This window comes from Eleutherodactylus coqui, chromosome 1 (genome assembly GCF_035609145.1).
Source record: "Eleutherodactylus coqui strain aEleCoq1 chromosome 1, aEleCoq1.hap1, whole genome shotgun sequence".
NCBI lineage: Eukaryota > Metazoa > Chordata > Amphibia > Anura > Eleutherodactylidae > Eleutherodactylus > Eleutherodactylus coqui.
Window position 1 is genome coordinate 115711625 of NC_089837.1, and position 19633 is coordinate 115731257.

A 19633-nucleotide genomic window follows, 5' to 3' on the forward strand; every position below is an offset into this window, starting at 1 on the left:
GGCATTTTTACGGCGCCAGTGGGCGCATGTAAAACGCCTACAAATGTGTAAATGGGCCCTTAATGTGTGAGATGGACACCAATTTGGTCTCTGTTACAAAGTTTCTGTCCCTGGCAGGCTTTTTAGATGGACTGAAAAACATTGTTCTTGTTTCACATATAAAACCCTATGGTTCCACCCAGCTTTCTGTCCCGGTGTAGTTTTCTGCATAGAAGACAGAAGCCTGAAACAGAAAGCACAGCTGGTTAAAAAAAACAAATGTAGAAGTAGTGCTAGGCCCACAGCAATTCCGCACCTAAATGTTGAGGATCTGGCAGAGTTTTCACTTGCTGACCAGCTGTTTTTTGCTGACCAAGCCCTGTTTTTTATAAAAACGCTGTGGATTTCTTGCGGAAATTCTCTACACCATGTGAAGGGGATTTTTTTTAAATCAAATACAGTAAAACATGCAAATATGCAACACCCATTGTGCAAATATGCAGCATTAGTGCATGTGTAAATTATGCAAATAAGGAAGAAAGTAATAATAAGGAATTACTACCCCTGCAGCACCACCTATTGGATTGCAGCATTCCTTCATATCAATGTCAGACCCTTTATACAGGTCTTTATATCAATGATTGGGGATAGGAAACCAAGTCAGAAAACCATGTACAGACAGCTGTTTTAGGGTGGTTGCCCCCTCATCGGTGTGCAGTAGATTTCTGGCTTAGTTTGTGAGAGGGATTTGATATGGGATAGGAGGGGTGTCATGTCTGCTTAGGGAAAGCACCCAAAAGGGGTATGTGGACACCAAGAAGGTGAGTGAGCTGACTCATAAGGTTTTGCAAGCTCCTGTGGATAAATGCGCTTACGCTCATGTCACACTGGCCTTACAGACCAATTAGCAGAACAGTGTGTATAAAAATGCATGGCGCAATACGGCTTCTTAGTAAACAAACAAAGCTCTGTATACCTACACATGAAATTTTAGGCATACAGAAGCATAGTAGAAGCATTATGCCCCTCTATGGCAGCCCTATTATGGATCCATACATACACAACCATATGCATCACTTCTGGCTGTATTCACATGTGGCTAGACACTTTAATAAAATGCAATCATTTGTGCAAACAACTTATGGTTTGAATAAAGGAAATTACCATATAATTTCTATTATACACGTTATCATAAATTAGTACCCTTATGGCCATTCCAAGTTTGTTCTTCACTGCTTGTTAAATCAAGACATTTACAGCACAATTATAGTACCACTTGGCAAATAAAAGTGAACAAGCCCTGCATCAGACTTGTAAATCCCAACATGTTTTCAGCAGGAGGATGTCTGCCTTTTCAGTGCATTGTACAGAATCCTGGCATGAAACTGCCTGGTGGTCTATGATGATGACTTAGCACCCCCTTCTTTCCCAGGCCAGGTCCCATAGATTGCCATGGGTGGAGCTAGCTGCCTGCTCTCTCTCCAGCTGCTTATTTCCCTCATTACAGAGCACACTCCAGTCATTCTCTCAGCTGCTGCTACTCCAAAAGAGGAAAATGCCTTGGGGCTATATTCAGTTGCATCTCTTCTTATTATCTACTTACCTAATTGTGTTATCTCAGCTTACCAGAGCCATAGAAGCAGACCAGCCTGTCCTTCCTGTAGGTAAGTCCTGTGTGCACACAAAGCCTATGTACTGGCTGCTGTTCCACATTTACAGGGTCATTGTGCTGCCTGCAGAGTCCAGGACAAGGAAGCACAGCCTATTGCATACAGGATATGGTTAAATACAATGTTTGCAAGCTTACAATGTTGTGCATCATGTTGATTCTCTGAGCTTACAGTGTGCTACATTTACCTGCAGTCCTATGTAAAGTCACAGAAAACATGCTCTCTACATGACTTTATTCAATGTGCTGTATTTGGGGACAGTATGGCAGGCTTCTTGCTTGCAGGAAAGGAGACTGGTTGGATTTCTATGTAAGGTGTTACAGACAGTGATTCATTGAGCATTCATAGCCTAATAGTCCCAGACACTGCTGTTTGTTTAACACATTCCCCTGCACGTACACACATTCTGCTTCACTCCATCCAATGCTGTTGATGTAACATATTTTAGTATTTTTCTACATCAGTTCTGTACATAGGGTGGTGTTTGTATTACTGTATCAAAACATTACACAGTGTGTCAATTTTAGAAAATATTTTGTTATTTAGACGCACCCTTCCAAACTTGCTGTATCATTCATTCTTTTGCTATTCTGCATGCCTTGTTTGAGAGATGTGTGATATATATGTATCCTGACAATGTTACATATGTTATGGTATAATGATATACTGAAATGCATTCATCAGGGTGGACTACTATCTAAAATAATTTTATTGCTTAGCAACACTTACAAATAGCATAACTTGAGTGAAATGAACATCAAAATAACAAGTTTAAAGCAGGTTCTACCTGCAGCCTTATGTAAAACAACTAATCGCATGCTGTGACCTTGTGATAAGTTGACAAACTCAGCCCTGCTACATGTATTGTGGTATAGTCAATTGGGTTGCTTAAGGGACCTTTCACACAAGCCGGAATATTCTGCATCCGCTTTGCAGAATATGCCCTCCTGTGGAATACTCAACACCAAAATCTGTATTGCTAACGTGCAGAATTCTGCTGGCAGTTCCACATCAAAATCCACAGTTAGTAGTGCTGAATAAGGGGTGGTATATTCCATGAGGCTGAGTTCACACTAGTGTTTTTTGGGTTGTTTTTTTTTTTTCAGTGAATCTTACAAAACGGAAAACATTTTTTTTTCTAGTTTTTTTTTTTTTTTTGCCAGGTCTATCAAGTGAGCCTTCAAAAAAATGGAAATTATGCTTTCCATTCATTTATATTTTACTTCTGTTTTTCGGTAGTCCAAAAACATTTTTTTTGTTTTTTAATTTTTTGTACTGCTTGGCTTGTTCATCTTCCACTCGCTCTCATTATTTTTGCACATCTCCTACCCTCTGCGTATGCTCAAAAATGATACCGAATGCGCAAAGGGGAAAAAAATTGGACTAAAATGCATTGTTTTCCATTTTTGTTTTTTTTCCCCCACTCTCCCATTGAGTACATTGCAATAAAAAAGTTTTTCAACTGGAAACAAAAGCACAGCAGTCTGCTTCTGTTCTAGTGTTGAAAACTGAATGAAGATAGAAAATTAAGAAGTGGATTGAAACTGAAGATCTTCACTTTTGATGCATTTTGACGGACAGGAAAACTGAAATGTTTACGTTTCGCTGTTCCCGCAACTGAACAGCTAAATGGAAGACAAAAACACTAGTCTGAAATGACCCAAACTGAGGTAATAAAAAGTACAGTATTACAAGCGTCATTGGTGGCATTTATGACCTGTTTTTCAAGTCCTATAAAGAAGCCTATGGGAGAAAGTAACAGAAAAAAAACACCATACCCACAACATACTACGCTTTATAGCGCAAGAGAGAAGAAAAAGTTACAAAAACATTGTGCATGTTGACTTTTCAGCCCTGATCACATGATCAATTTTCAGCACGGATTCTGTACAGAAATCTGCCCACTTTTTGGCATTCAATTGAATGCTATAGAAATGTGTGTTTTATTTCATATGATGCAGATTTTTCCACTGGCAGAAAAAAAGAATTAATATGTCAATTCTTGGGATATTTTTTGTGTGGAATCCTAGTCCACATACAGGTATGCCTATATGAGTGGAGCAATTCAGCATGTGGCTCCACATGCAAATCCATTGCCTATTTCTGCAGCAGATTAAGATGTCAGCTCTCTTTTGGTAAAGTCTGATGGAGATATGGCACTTTAATCAACGTGTGAAAAGGCCCCTAAACTTTAAAATGTACCTGAATTTTTCACAAAGTTTTCTAAAATATACCAAGTTCTCCTTATCCTCTCATTTGCTGCTGTTTCATGTCTGTAAGCTCTGATTTTCGGATGGTCTTCCCCATTTTTTTGTTGCTCTGCTGTTTTTCACTCCACTTTCATGGTGGTGGGTGGGATGCATAACAAGCTCTGCCAGTAATCTATGTCCTGATCTCTTTGCCCTTACTTTCCATGCTTTTATTTTACTGCTTCTGGCACAATTAACAGGTAGTATTGGAATGCTCAACCCTTTGCTATCTCAGGAAGATCAGGCATTTGGAGTCATACTGGCCAAATGGTTAGTGGGTATTATTGTATCTTGACACCACCAGGAAGTCCTGGTGATGCCCCCTGATGTGATTGGCTGCTGAGGTGATTCAGCTGTAGGTCCTGGAAGGGCACTAACGAATCCCAGCTGCAAGGGGCTTCCCCGGGGGCAGACCAAAAGCGCGGACTTTGGCTTCCTCGGCATTGGAGAAGCACGGATAGCGGCAGCATTGGAAGCAGTGAGCGGGGGAGCAGCCATCAGGGAGGACACAGGCGGCGGGTGGCACAAAGCAGACGCAGCACAGAGACGGTGGCTGGCTGTATTCCCCGGCAAAGGACCAGAAGGGCGGAGTGCGGCAGCATTAGGAGCTGGAAGCTGTGAACTGTGAGCAGGGGATTGGCTGTAAGGGAGCACAGAGGCAGCTGCTGCCATGGAGCTGATTGCTGCAGCGTGTGGATTGCTTTGTGCTTGGCTTGCAGGCTTAGGGTGAGGGTTACTTTTCTTCCTTGGCACCATTAAAATCTAATAATTTAAGCCATGTTACAATGGTAACATGGCAGCATTTCCAGCTCATTAAGTAAGGCTAACAATAAAAGTACCCCTCATCCTAAGGCTGCAGCCCAGGCACAAAGCAATCCACACGCTGCTAGGACCTTCCAGCCTTGACCGTATCGAGAGCTAGGAGTGTGGCAGGGCTTTCTTCCTGTCCACCCCCTAGCTTTCAGTGGCGTCAAGATACAATAATACCTGGTTAGTGTTTGTTCATGTCCACAGGCTGTAAAAGCAGGAGAGGCAGAGATAGTGCAGATTATATTACAGTGTCTACTAATCTGTCAGCCTGAAACCTGTGATTGCACGGAGCTGCCTGTGAAAAAGGCCCCTCTCCACATGGCTATGGAAATGTCCTTATTACTATGGAAGCTCTGTACTTAAAGGGGTTGTCTCGTGAAATCAAGTGGGGTTCAGCACTTCTGTATGGCCATATTAATGCACTTTGTAATATACATTGTGCATTAATTATGAGCCATACAGAAGTTATTCACTTACCTGCTTTGTTGCTAGCGTCCCCGTCGCCATGGATCTGTCTAAATTCGCTGTCTTCTGGCGTTTTTAGATGCGCTTGCGCAGTCCGGTCTTCACCCTGGTGAATGGGGCCGCTCGTGCCGGAGAGCTGGTCCTCGTAGCTCCGCCCCGTCACGTGTGCCGATTCCAGCCAATCAGGAGGCTGGAATCGGCAATGGACCGCACAGAGCCTACGGTGCACCATGGGAGAAGACCCGCGGTGCATCGTGGGTGAAGATCCCGGCGGCCATCTTGGTAAAGGAAGAAAGAAGTCGCCGCAGCGCGGGGATTCGGGTAAGTAATAAACTTTTTTTTTTTAACCCATCCCTTGGGTTTGTCTCGCGCCGAACGGGGGGCCTATTGAATAAAAAAAAAAACTTGTTTCAGCGTGAGACAACCCCTTTAACAATGGAGTGTGGGATGCAGAGAAGCTGGAAAAAAGAGCCCTCCTGGCAGTCACTTCAAACATGAAGCAACAAAAGTTTAGTGCAAGCATATTACAGAAATGATGAGACTAACACTAGCTGGTAGATAAGCATAGGTTGTCTGAAAAGTTAGTGCCCCTTTAAACTTACACCTGACAACAGTGGTTACTTTAAAATGTGTTAAAGAATGTCAACAAAAATGTGTTTGTAAAGCGCTGTGTGTGAATCCAGCCTAAAGGGGGCTCTAGGTGGAGTATGCACAACTACACTCACCGTTATAGAGCGTAGTGGCACCTGAACAAGTGTGTTTTTGTAACCTCAGCCTCACCATGCCATAGCTTTGGAGTTTGAAGAAAAATAGCAGAAAGATAGGCCCGCTCCTATCTCTTCTTGCCTGTACTAATAATGTATTATGAACGTAGAAGTATAGCTGTAATGCAGAGAGTGAGAAACTTCTTTTGCTGTTCCAGGGAAAGCTATTGATGTGGAAACTTAAAATACAATAATCTTTCCGGTTCCGCTTCAGGTTATGTTCTTCTATCAATGGAAAAGTAAATAGTAATAAAGCACAATGTAACCATGCAAATGATGAATAGCAGATCTTTATGCCTTAAGGTCCATTTAGACGGGACGAATGTCGGGCAAACGATGCCTGACACTCGTCCCCGCACATACTAGCCCTCGTACACTTGCATGGGAGCTAGCATCGCTGGCTGACAGCGGGGTGGCTGGAGACTATTTCTCTCCTCGCTCTCCCCCGCCCATCTCCATTGACTTGACATAGCGGCCATTCATTACTGAAAGGCTGCTATTTACACTGAACAATGATCGTTCAACTCATCGTTCATGCTGCATAAACGATGGACAATGAGCTGAATGATGATTGTTCAGTGGAAATAGCAGCCGTTCAGTATTGAATGGCCGCTATGTCAACTCAATGGAGAGGAGCGGGGGGCATATTAACATCTTCATCAGCACTTCTGCCCTAATCATCAATCAGGTTGCTGGAACTGTGAATCAGACAACCCAAAGAACCAATCGGGTTGCTGCAATTGCTGAATAGGGCAGAAGTGCTGATGAAGATGTTAATATGCGTGGGGGGGGAGCAGGGAGAGAAATCTCCTGCAGCCTCCCCACCCCCCCTGCTGGCCGCTCTGTGAGCGTGCCAGTGGTACTGGCTCCCATGCAACAGGAGAGAGTGTATGCAGGAACAAGTGTCAAGCATCGTTTGCCTGATATTCGTCCTGTCTAAATGAAGCTTTAGATCTCTGTAGAAGGCTGAGCAACAGCAAATTAGGTATTTGCTGTGTAAAATGGGCCTCTCCAAAATGAATCCAGAACACCGTTCCGCTTGTGTGTAAAGTGTAGGTCAGTACAGAGATGGCGCTCCTGCAGATGACTTTTGCACATTTCTGTAAAGTACAGTCTGTCTGTGTTCTGATTTGCTTTTTCTGTGTTAATGTTTTTAAACAGTTAAACTGATTTCTGAATAAGATCATTATGGGGAAAATACACAGTAAATTGCAGGAAATGCATAAGAAGCTGGCTTGGCCATTACTCTGCCTGTGATACAGTGTTGGCTTTGTTAGTGCAGAGAGCTCCTGACATTTCATGCAGGGATACAGTTCTAGATCTGTTACATTTCCTTGCCTGTTTTAGAAGACTTATTTGCTCTAAAGGAGTGTTCGATCAATTACAAGTGGCCTGTTTTTGTTTCTAGAAATTGCATCGCCTCATCCGTTTTCTTACTTCTAGTGATTCTTTTAAGTTATATATTAGCGGTCCGCAATTGGGGACACACAACATATCCGATATGTTCAATATGCAGTGACTTATAATGCGGTAACTACTCACTGTATGAGACAAACAATATAATCAGAAATTAGTTGTTTGTTCTTTATTTGAAAATGTTGTGTCCATCTAGCATTTTAGGAGTTACAAGTAGTGTTGAGCGATTATTGAAGTAATCGGGTTGGGAGTGGCAAACAATTACGAATCGGGACTCCCGATTCCAAATTCCATTAAAATCAGTAGGAGTAAAAATCATCAGGTTCTCTAATTTGGCCTCCTTAAACAACTGTGGAGGTGCTGGTGGCAGCAGCCCAGGGGTCGCAGGCTCAAATCCCCATTTCAGATGGAAACCTAGAACTCCAGTACTGCAAAGAAGCAGTACTAAGACAACAGACCTTTCCTTTCTGCTCAAAGCCGAGAGCCAGTACTTTGCCGATTTTTTGCTAAAAATCATATCCGGATGCTCTGATCCAATTTTAGCAGAAATCTGACTGATTTTATTGCTTGGCTGTTCATGATGGGCAACACTAGTTAAAAGGATTGAAAAAGGGGGAAAAAAGTTTGTCTTTAGCTATCTGAAACACCACCAGTCTTGTTCATGGGCCGTGTCCGGTATTGCTGCGCAGTTCCATTCGCTTGAATAGGGCAGAGCTGTGATACCAGACACAGTCCGTAGACAAGAGTATCCCTGTTTGAGTAAAAAAGGCCCTTTTTCCTCAGAAACTGTTGTAACTTGAAGTGCAATGTAAACCTTCCTGTGTAATGGAGCTTGGCCCTTTTCCAATGATTGTTGGGTTTTTTTTTTTTAGTCAAGTAAATGTGCAATATCTAGATTTCAAAGGAGGCATTTAAGGGATTACAGATTTGGTGCTGTATTTCTAGTACCAAAACGATTCATGTAAAGTGACATTAATACATGTGCTCTCATAGTGTTGTGTTAGGAGATCAACTAGTGTCAGACTTTGTTGCACAGAGTTATACTGAGCACTGGTTGGTCTGAGAAATATGTCATACTGATATGATTCCACAATGATTTAAATTCAAAACCTAGTTTTTCTGAGTTTTCTCATAAGTGGAACATACTGCATCAGTCATATAGGAAAAGCAGTGCCACCACCAGAATCAGCAGTACTGTGCAGTATATGAGGACTGGGCTCAATGATTGTAGGTCATATTCTATAGAAAGAGAATGTGCTGCACTCTATGGTTTGTAAAAGTCACACATTAATCTGATAGCATATTGGCTTCACTTAGAATGCAAAAGAGTTATAGGGGAGTTCTGCAAAAAAAAAAAAAAAACAGCTTACCTCACCCATCCTCTCCACACATGCTTGGTTCGGCCAAGGGTGCGTGTGTTTTGTATGTTATTATTGAACGCAAAAGTTCAGCATTTGACCAAGAACACGAAGACGCAATTTGTAGTATTTACTATTGAATACTAAATGGATTCAAAACAAATGGGTTTGACAGAGACAGTTATCATTTTTATATAACGATGTGTTATCAAACCTGAAATTCTATCTACCACTACTAGAATCCGCACTAAGGGGAAGTTAACGCTACACTATTAGCTATAACGATTTAACATTGCACTGTTTACCAAGCTAGTATAAGCTCTTCTTGATTGGTTCTTCTATGTTGTAATGAACAAGGCGAACACATCTGAGTCCTCCCAATCCTTAGTCTAATAATACAGCCTGTATAAGTTGTTCGGGTACTCCATGCTTCTTGAGGCGTATTGTCCGCTATACAACAGGATGAATGATGGCAGTAAAAGTTCCAAGCTCAAAATAGTGGTGGTTGACCACTTCAAGGTTTAAAGGGGTTGTCCCGCGCCGAAACGGGTTTTTTTTTTTTTTTCAACCCCCCCCGTTCGGCGCGAGACAACCCCGATGCAGGGGTTAAAAAAGATCACCGGAGAGTGCTTACCTGAATCCCCGCGCTCCGGTGACTTCTTACTTACCTGATGAAGATGGCCGCGGGGATCTTCTCACTCGGTGGACCGCAGGGCTTCTGTGCGGTCCATTGCCGATTCCAGCCTCCTGATTGGCTGGAATCGGCACGTGACGGGGCGGAGCTACACGGAGCCGGCATCCAGCACGAGCAGCCCCATTGAAAAAAGAAGACCGGGACTGCGCAAGCGCGGCTAATTTGGCCATTAGAAGGCGAAAATTAGTCGGCTCCATGGGAACGAGGACGCTAGCAACAGAGCAGGTAAGTGAAAAACTTCTTATAACTTCTGTATGGCTCATAATTAATGCACAATGTACATTACAAAGTGCATTAATATGGCTATACAGAAGTGTATAGACCCACTTGCTGCCGCGGGACAACCCCTTTAACTTTAGTCTTGGTGCTACAGAGTCACACGACTTTGTAACACCATGTGCGAGGATTTTCAGGGGGTAGGGAGGGCATGAAAAATTTGCCCTATGGAGAAAATAAACCTTAGTTGCCTAAAAAAACAAACAAAAAAGGAAATACATCAACTAAGAGGCACTGCCTGGCTCTGACGCACGTCTCCTGAAGTTCTCCGGCATAGCTCCCTGGTCAGTATTTTGAAAAACCCCTCCTCCAGGAATCTTCAGTCAAGTGTCGGGGAACTTTAGGAGAAGTGCGCCGGAGTCAAACAGCGTCTCTTAGGTAATGTATTTCTTCTTTTTTTTGGTTTTGTTTTTTTTGGCAGCTAGGGCTTATTTTCCGGCTTTTACAGTAGGATTTCTGACTGTAAAAGTTGCACTGCATGAAAACTGCATTTTCATGCGCTGCAACACATAGGAAGGGTCCATAGGAAAACATGGTCTACAAAACCTCACAAATCGCAGTAATATTTAGCAACCTCGCAATTTTTAATTTTTTTTTTTCTCACAATGTCGCAGGCTGCAAAACATTACTAATGTGAAGGAAGCCATTGGAAAGCATGGGCTTCACATGCAATTTGGAGCGATGTTGCATCGCAAGAAACTTGCACGATTTGATCGCCCGCGTGAAAGCGGCACTAAGTGTACACATTGCTTTTGTCTTGGAGACTGGTCTCTACTTACAATTGTTTAAGCGCAGTCACAGCTCAGTAGTCAAATTCTGCCAATGATTCAGGGGTCAGTCACACGGGTGTCGATCCACCCGTGTTTCTGCATGATAAGACTGCTGCGCTGCAGGTACGGATGACTCTCCGCAGCGGTCGGAAGAAAGAACACATGGCCGTCAATGGAGCCGGTCATGCAGAGAGTCTTCCGCACGCGGTGCAGCCGTCTTATCATGCAGACACACGGGCGGATCGGTGCCAGCGATACTGAGCCCACACTTGCAGGTTTCCGAGAGTGGCCTATGGTATAGCTGCTTCCTTTCCTCTCAAAGAAAAGATTAATCTACAGAGAGGATATCAGAATTACCTCATCGGGCCTGGGTGAAATGTACTGCCAAGTAATCATATAGTGAAGCATGAAAAGTTACAGATGTGCCTTTCTACTTTATTTTTGTTTTGAAGCTACTCCAGGCTTGTTTATAAAAAAAATGGTGTGTAATAACTTTTACCTTAACATGTAAGGATATTTAAGACTCTAAACGCATCTCATGTTTTTCAAAGACTCCATATAAAATTTTATCTCTTCAATGCATTAAATATGAGAATTACTTTTGAAGCAAATTGAGTCTATAAAGTGCCTATATATTTTACTGTTACCATAACAAATGGCATCTCAATACACTTGTGTACCAAATATTATCCATGCTTTGTATGAAGATAGTAGAGTCTTGACTCTAATTTACTGCCTAGCCTGCCTGCCTGCTATTCTTCTTGTACTCCTTAGGGCTCCTTCTCACTGACGAGAAAATTGTGCGACAGTGAGTGAAAATGCATGACTATGAAACCTATGATTTTTCAATGGTTTCTCTCTTATTTGCAATGTTTTCACGCCTGCGATGCTGCGTGAAAAAAAAATCACAGCATATTCTTCCTTTTTGCAATATCGCCCAATGTTCTCAATAGGGCCAGCAGCGCCGGACCCATTGTAAACAATGAGAGAACATCACGATCCCATGGCATGGCTGTGCCGTGGCTGGGGACTTCTTCAGGCCAGGGTTTTCAGAAGGATTGCGAGGGCATTATTGGACCGGGAATCACAGACAGATATCACCTTCGCCAGTGTGGAGGAGCCCTAACTCTAGGCAGGGAGGGGTGGGGAAATTAAAGGGGTTGGCTCCGTGTATGATAAAATAACAAAACAATCAGTACTTGCCTTTTAATTTTTTTTTCTTTTTATTTTCCACCTGAGAAACAGCAGAGTGGCCCTAGTGAAAATCCCACAGTTGTGACAGACTGGAAATCAGGTGACCGCTGCAGCCAATTGGTGGACGTAGCATGACCTCACCACCCATTCTCCCGATTCTTCTGGCATCAGCACTCGCATCTTGGGTGCCATGATGCCAAGAGTTTAGAATGGTGACTCTGCGGACCCAGCCTGTGCTGACTGTAGGAAATTCACTGGAGCCTCTCCGCTGTTTTCCAGAAAGGAGAAGAGTGATTAGTACTGATTTTGTTTTATCCATCCCTGTTCTTTTTAATTTGTTTGCTTTTATACTCTGACAACTTCTTTAATAAATATGAACATGAAATGGGAGTTTGAGGTAAGAATTATTTGAGTATACACATAGAAGTATTGTAGTTCTCCAGATGAAACAAGTCTGAATAGTGCTCACCTCCACCTTAATTCAAGGAGGAGGAATCCATCGGTGCTGCAGAAACACTGTTGATCGCTAGTATCGCAGAACTGAAAGAAGGCAGTCCCAGCATTCGCACATGGGTGAACAAAAACTTCATCTCTTCTTCCCTTTTGTTTAGTATTAATTTCAGGCATAAAAGCTGCTCTTTACCGGTAGTTGTCTGGAAATAAAAAAGCAACCGTATTTTTCCCTCTATAAGACGCTTGACAATGTGTATTCACACTAAAACTAATCGATTGGAAAACTTGCTCACTAAACTTTTGCTGTACTTCAGGGCCACATGTCTGATATACGGGAAGCTTCAATTGTCCAAGGACTTGTGTCTCTGTTACATACACCAAATGCCCAATTTAATTAAACAAAACCTGTCTGTCTTGCAATGAGTATTGAAGGGAAGTGGTCTACATAAATGTTCTTACACCTTGTGTGGAATTCTAGAGTCAATAGTGTGCATTAAAGATTTCTAGCCCTCCTCAGAAGACTAAATGAGCTGTGTCTACATTGAATGCTTTGTATCCATTTATAATTGCATACTGTTACATTCAAGGAGTTGTCCCACTCCTACCTGTTTTGCCGCAGGCAGCTCGGTACAGTGGCCCGGAATGGTACTGTAGGCCGAATCTTATTGACGTAAATAGAACTCTCCCTGTAATACCAACCCAGGCCACTGTACATTGCATGGAGCTGTCTGCTTCCTGCAAGAAAACGGCTAGAAAGGGGACAACCCCTTTTAAGGCAGTCTTGCAAGAAATCTCAAGTACTCCATTTTGGGCCCTTGTCCAAAAGCATTTGCAACTTTTGGTCTACAAAAGATTCCACAAAGACATACATTCTTATCTACATTCCATTCTGTCCTAGCTCCTCAGGAAATTGTATTTTATCAGGACTTATGGCCCCGTTGATTACATTATGAAGTAGAACAGGGATTTCACTCTCCATTGCGGTGCTGTCCAAACAAAATTGTAATGGGTACAACTTGAGTCAGATTTAGTTGCTCCATGTTTACTGGCAGCTCTGATGTGGGCCTTGATTTCGGTGAGAGACCTAAGGCCTCATGTCCACGGGGAAAATCAGATCCGCTGCGGATTTGTAACGCGGATTTGGGCTGCGGATGCACTGTAATTGTCCTTTATTTTTCATGCAGGAGATCAATTGAGCTATGTGCTCTATGAGCTCCCGCACGCGTGATCCGCACTAAAATGGAGCATGTCCATTTTTTTTTTTTTCATGCTCCAGAAATTTTAATTCACTTTTATTGACCATCCGCGGGTATTTATCTACCCACGGGTGGTCAATGCATTCCTGTGGGGGCGCGGATCCGCGTGTGGGAAAAACGCTCCGGATTTTAAGCTTTTTTAGGCCTCATGTCCACGGGGAAAATTAGGCCCGCTACGGATTCTCCATGTAGAATCCGTAGCGGGTCCCTCCTGCCCCGCGGACATGAGGCATAAAAATAAGAATTAACTTACCTCTCGCCCGCTCCAAATCTTTTCTTCGCCGCGGCTTCATCTTCTCTCCGTCGCGGCCGCATCTTCTTTCTTTGGCCCGGCGGATGCGCAGGGCACGTCGGTTGCGTGCCTCGCGCATGCGCCGGCCCGAAGAAAAAAGATCCGGCCGCGAGGGAGAGAAGATGAAGCCGCGGCGAAGGGAAGATCCGGAGCAGTTGAATAAATTCTGATTTTTGGTCTCCCGCGGATCCGGACGGCTTCCATAGGCTTCAATAGAAGCCCGCGGGAGCCGTCCCCGCAGGAGACCCGCACGAAAATGGAGCATGGTCCAGATTTTTTCATGTTCCATTTTTTTTTAAAAATCACTTTTATTGACCATCCGAGGGTATTTATCTACCCGCGGGTGGTCAATGCATCCCTATGGGATAAGGATCCGCGGGCGGGAGAAGAGTTAAAATCCGCTGCGGATTTTAATTCTTCTTTTGCCCGTGAACATGAGGCCTTAAGGTTCCTTCACACGGGCTGATTGTCAGCTAAATTATTGCTAGAAACTTCAAATTCTGGTGATAATTGTCCCATATACATGTGGCCACTGACTGGGTACTGAGCATGAAAAAGCTCATTTATCAGTCACTTGGTTTTTATTTTGTAACTTTTTAGTGACGGCCAATGCAACTGTTTATAGATCTCACTAATGGGCTTTTAACCTGCACATACATCTTTTTAGGGTGGTGGCTTGGCTGACTACTGACAGCCAGGCTCCTGCTCTAGCTGCCAGATGCGGAGAAAGCTCAGATCCTGGCAGCTTATCTCTTTGCATACTACAATCAATAGCAACTACAGCATGTGAGCAGATGACAGGGGAAGAGGACACCTTCTATCACCCATCAACACCCCATAGTGTGATTACAAGGTACCAATGGGTCCTCATGGCAGCTGGAAGCATGACAAAGGTGTGCATGTCTGCCATGTATCTTAGTCTATTAGTAGCTGTAAATGCTGGCATGTTACCGCTGTAAGATGGCAGCATTGACCTCAAATAATAAAAGCCTAACAAGAAAACTAACCCTCAGCCTAAGCCTGCAGGGCAGGCAAAAAGCAATCCACACGCTGCAGCGATCAGTGTGAATGGAGCAGCCATTCCCCGTTGCATGTGGAGGGTAACATGGCCACTGTCTGTTAGCTCAGTGCCACACGGCGCGTCACTGCTTGGTCCGTTGCCGATGAGGTGTGCCCGGTCCTGGCCGGGATTTGTGGCATGCATTCTACCTGGCTGCCGGCTCACGCCTCTGTCCTGCCCGGAGCCTCTGTGCTGGATCCCGGCAGGCGGCTGTCAGCTCCATGCCGGCCGCCGCCTCTGTGCTCCGTGAGTGGTGCTCCTCTGCTCACAGCTCCCAATGCTGCCGCAGTCCCCAGGATGGCACTTGGGTCATTAAGGGCTAGAGGGGCATCGCTTAAGCAACTTCACACTGCTTTGCCCTCCCTGGAGCCGACCCCACGTTGCGCTTCCACAATGAAGCGGGTTCCTCCTTCAGGGGCTCCGGCAGGGAAGCCCCTTGCAGCTGGGGCTGCAGAGTTGGAGCTTTTCAATACATCCTTAGTAGCCTTCCAGGACCTGCAGGCCAACCACCTCTGCAGCTAATCACGTACAGGGGGCATCACCCCCCCTGTCAATATTGCCTCCACCAGGACTTCCTGGTGGCATTAAGATACAATATTACCCAGTATATGTACCCCTGAATGGTTCCATTTAAAAATAAAAGCCCTTATCAAGAAATGTCAACGAGCTATAACAGCAATGACAATCTCTCAGTTCTTGAAGCAAAAAAATGGGCTCCTCAATAAGAGGTTAATGCTTCATATTGAGTCTGTCTCATATATGTAACATTAGAGTTCATCAGCATATATACTCCATAGCCCTCCCTCACACGGGCGGATATTTGCTGCAGAATCTGCAGTCTACATCCCCACTGCGAAGCCTGTTGCTTCCTATGGAGATCTGCTGCCTCTTCCACATGAGCAGAAATCAGTTGCGCTTTTTTTTTTTTTCTTTTTGCTTACGGAGGAAAAACTGCAGAATGCTCCATTTTCACGCAGGGACCGCTCCCATTGCAGTCAATAATATGTCATGCCAGGTTGTACTACACTATATTATAGCTGTATGTTGCTACACTTTTTGTATCGACAGATATGCTTTATCCTAGTTTTTCTTTCTGGAGCATGCTTGTCCAATTACTTCTGAGTAGAGATGAGCGAGCACCAAAATGCTCGGGTGCTCGTTACTCGGGACGAAATTTTCGCGATGCTCGAGGGTTCGTTTCGAGTAACGAACCCCATTGAAGTCAATGGGCGACCCGAGCATTTTTGTATATCGCCGATGCTCGCTAAGGTTTTCATTTGTGAAAATCTGGGCAATTCAAGAAAGTGATGGGAACGACACAGCAACGGATAGGGCAGGCGAGGGGCAACATGTTGGGCTGCATCTCAAGTTCCCAGGTCCCACTATTAAGCCACAATAGCGGCAAGAGTGGGCCCCCCCCCTCCCAACAACTTTTACTTCTGAAAAGCCCTCATTAGCAATGCATAACTTAGCTAAGCACCACACTACCTCCAACAAAGCATAATCACTGCCTGCATGACACTCCGCTGCCACTTCTCCTGGGTTACATGCTGCCCAACCCCCCCCCCCCCCCCCCCTGCACGACCCAGTGTCCACAGCGCACACCAAATTGTCCCTGTGCAGCCTTCAGCTGCCCTCATGCCACGCCACACTCATGTCTATTTATAAGTGCGTCTGCCATGAGGAGGAACTGCAGGCACACACTGCAGAGGGTTGGCACGGCTAGGCAGCGACCCTCTTTAAAAGGGGCGGGCCGATAGCCCACAATGCTGTACAGAAGCAATGAGAAATATAATCCTGTGCCACCACCATCAGGAGCTGCACACGTGGGCATAGCAATGGGGAACCTATGTGCCACACACTATTCATTCTGTCAAGGTGTCTGCATGCCCCAGTCAGACCGTGGTTTTTTATAAATAGTCACAGGCAGGTACAACTGGGAATCCCCAACTCCGCAATGGGAATTCCGTGTGCACCCACAGCATGGGTGGCTCCCTGGAACCCACCGGCTGTACATAAATGTATCCCATTGCAGTGCCCTGGACAGCAGAGCTAACGTCAGATTAAATGCAGGTGGGCTTCGGCCCACACTGCATGCCCCAACCTGACCGGGCTTTTTAATTCATAGACACAGGCAGGTACAACTCCCTATTGTGAAGTCCCTGTGGACTGACAGCATGGGTGGGTGCCAGGAAGCCACCGGCGGCACATGAATATATCCCATAGCATTGCCCATCACAGCTGAGGTAATGTCATGTTTAATGCAGGTGGGCTTCGGCCCACACTGCATGCCCCAGTCAGACTGGGTTTCTTTAGAAGTGGACACATGTAGTTACAACTCCGTGTGGACCGACAGCATGGGTGGCTCCCTGGAACCCACCGGCGGTACATAAATATATCCCATTGCAGTGCCCATCACAGCTGATGTAACGTCAGCTATAATGCAGGTGGGCAAAAAATTAATTGGATTACACTGTAGGCGAGGGCCCCAAAAAATTGGTGTACCAACAGTACTAATGCACGTCAGAAAAATTGCCCATGCCCAACCAAGAGGGCAGGTGAAACCCTTTAATCGCTTTGGTTAATGTGGCTTAATTGGTAACTAGGCCTGGAGGCAGCCCAGTTAAAATAAAAATTGGTTCAGGTGCAAGTTTCAACGCTTTAATGAGCATTGAAACGTCTAAAAATTGTTTACAAAAATTATATGACTGAGCCTTGTGGGCCTAAGAAAAATTGCCCGTTCGGCGTGATTACGTGAGGTTTCAGGAGGAGGAGGAATATTATACACAGATTGATGAAGCAAAAATGTCCCCGTTTTTGATGGTGATAGAGAACAATGCTTCCATCCGCGGGTGCAGCCTACGTATTGCTTAGGTATCGCTGCTGTCCACTGGTGAAGAAGAGTAGTCTGGGGAAATCCAGGCTTTGTTCATCTTGATGAGTGTAAGCCTGTTGGCACTGTCGGTTGACAGGCGGGTATGCTTATCCGTGATGATTCTCCCAGCCGCACTAAACACCCTCTCTGACAAGACGATAGCCGCAGGACAAGCAAGCACCTCCAGGGCATACAGCGCGAGTTCAGGCCATGTGTCCAGCTTCGACACCCAGTAGTTGTAGGAGGCAGAGGCGTCACCGATGACGGTCGTGCAATCGGCTACGTACTCCCTCACCATCCTTTTACAGTGCTCCCGCCGACTCAGCCTTGACTGGGGAGCGGTGACACAGTCTTGCTGGGGAGCCATAAAGCTGGCAAAGGCCTTGGAAAATGTTCCCCTGCCTGCGCTGTACATGCTGCCTGATCTCTGCACCTCCCCTGCTACCTGGCCCTCGGAACTGTGCCTTCTGCCACTAGCGCTGTCGGATGGGAAGTTTACCATCAGTTTGTCCACCAGCGCCCTGTGGTATAGCATCATTCTCAAACCCCTTTCCTCTTCGGGAATGAGAGTGGAAAGGTTCTTATACCGTGGGTCGAGCAGTGTATACACCCAGTAATCCGTAGTGGCCAGAATGCGTGTAACGCAAGGGTCACGAGAAAGGCATCCTAACATGAAGTCCGCCATGTGTGCCAGGGTACCTGTATGCAACACATGGCTGTTCTCACTAGGAAGATCACTTTCAGGATCCTCCTCCTCCTCCTTAGGCCATACACGCTGAAAGGATGACAGGAAAGCAGCATGGGTACCGTCAGCAGTGGGCCAAGCTGTCTCTTTCCCCCTCCTCCTCATGCTCCTCCCCCTCCTCCTCCTCCTCAACGCGCTGAGATATAGACATGAGGGTGCTCTGACTATCCAGCGACATACTGTCTTCCCACGCCTCCGTTTCCGAGTGCAAAGCGTCTGCCTTTATGCTTTGCAGGGAACTTCTCAAGAGGCATAGCAGACGAATGGTGACGCTAATGATTGCAGCATCCCCGCCTACCGTCTGGGTAGACTCCTCAAAGTTTCCAAGGACCTGGCAGATGTCTGCCAACCAGGCCCACTCTTCTGTAAAGAATTGAGGAGGCTGACTCCCACTGCGCCGCCCATGTTGGAGTTGGTATTCCACTATAGCTCTACGCTGCTCATAGAGCCAGGCCAACATGTGGAGCGTAGAGTTCCACCGTGTGGGCACGTCGCACAGCAGTCGGTGCACTGGCAGATGAAAGCGATGTTGCAGGGTGGCAGCGTCCGTGTGGGACTTGCGGAAATGTGCGCAGAGCCGGCGCACCTTTCCGAGCAGGTCTGACAAGCGTGGGTAGCTTTTCAGAAAGCGCTGAACCACCAAATTAAAGACGTGGGCCAGGCATGGCACGTGCGTGAGGCTGCCGAGCTGCAGAGCCGCCACCAGATTACGGCCGTTGTCACACACGACCATGCCCGGTTGGAGGCTCAGCGGCGCAAGCCAGCGGTCGGTCTGCTGTGTCAGACCCTGCAGCAGTTCGTGGGCCGTGTGCCTCTTCTCTCCTAAGCTGAGTAGTTTCAGCACGGCCTGCTGACGCTTTCCCACCGCTGTGCTGCCACGCCGCGCGACAGCGACTGCTGGCGACGTGCTGCTGCTGCTGACACATCTTGATTGCGAGACAGAGGTTGCGTTGGAGGAGGAAGAGGAGGAGGAGGAGGGTGGTTTAGTGGAGGAAGCATACACCGCCGCAGATACCAGCACCAAGCTGGGGCCCGCAATTCTGGGGGTGGGTAGGACGTGAGCGGTCCCAGGCTCTGACTCGGTCCCAGCCTCCACTAAATTCACCCAATGTGCCGTCAGGGAGATATAGTGGCCCTGCCCGCCTGTGCTTGTCCACGTGTCCGTTGTTAAGTGGACCTTGGCAGTAACCACGTTGGTGAGGGCGCGTACAATTTTGCGGGAGACGTGGTCGTGCAGGGCTGGGACGGCACATCGGGAAAAGTAGTGGCAACTGGGAACCGAGTAGCGCGGGGCCGCCGCCGCCATC

General features: G+C 45.9%; 1 protein-coding gene across 2 annotated transcripts in view; it reads left to right on the forward strand.

Annotated features, from left to right (window-relative positions):
* Positions 1-1492: 1492 nt before the first annotated feature.
* Positions 1493-19633, forward strand: part of PLOD2 (procollagen-lysine,2-oxoglutarate 5-dioxygenase 2) — a 140743-nt gene continuing 122602 nt past the window's right edge. For both annotated transcript variants that reach the window (XM_066599346.1, XM_066599356.1), the window contains exon 1: positions 1493-1643. In XM_066599346.1, coding sequence (XP_066455443.1) covers positions 1535-1643 — 109 coding nt within the window. In that variant the 5' untranslated portion in view covers positions 1493-1534. The remainder of the gene's footprint in view (positions 1644-19633) is intronic.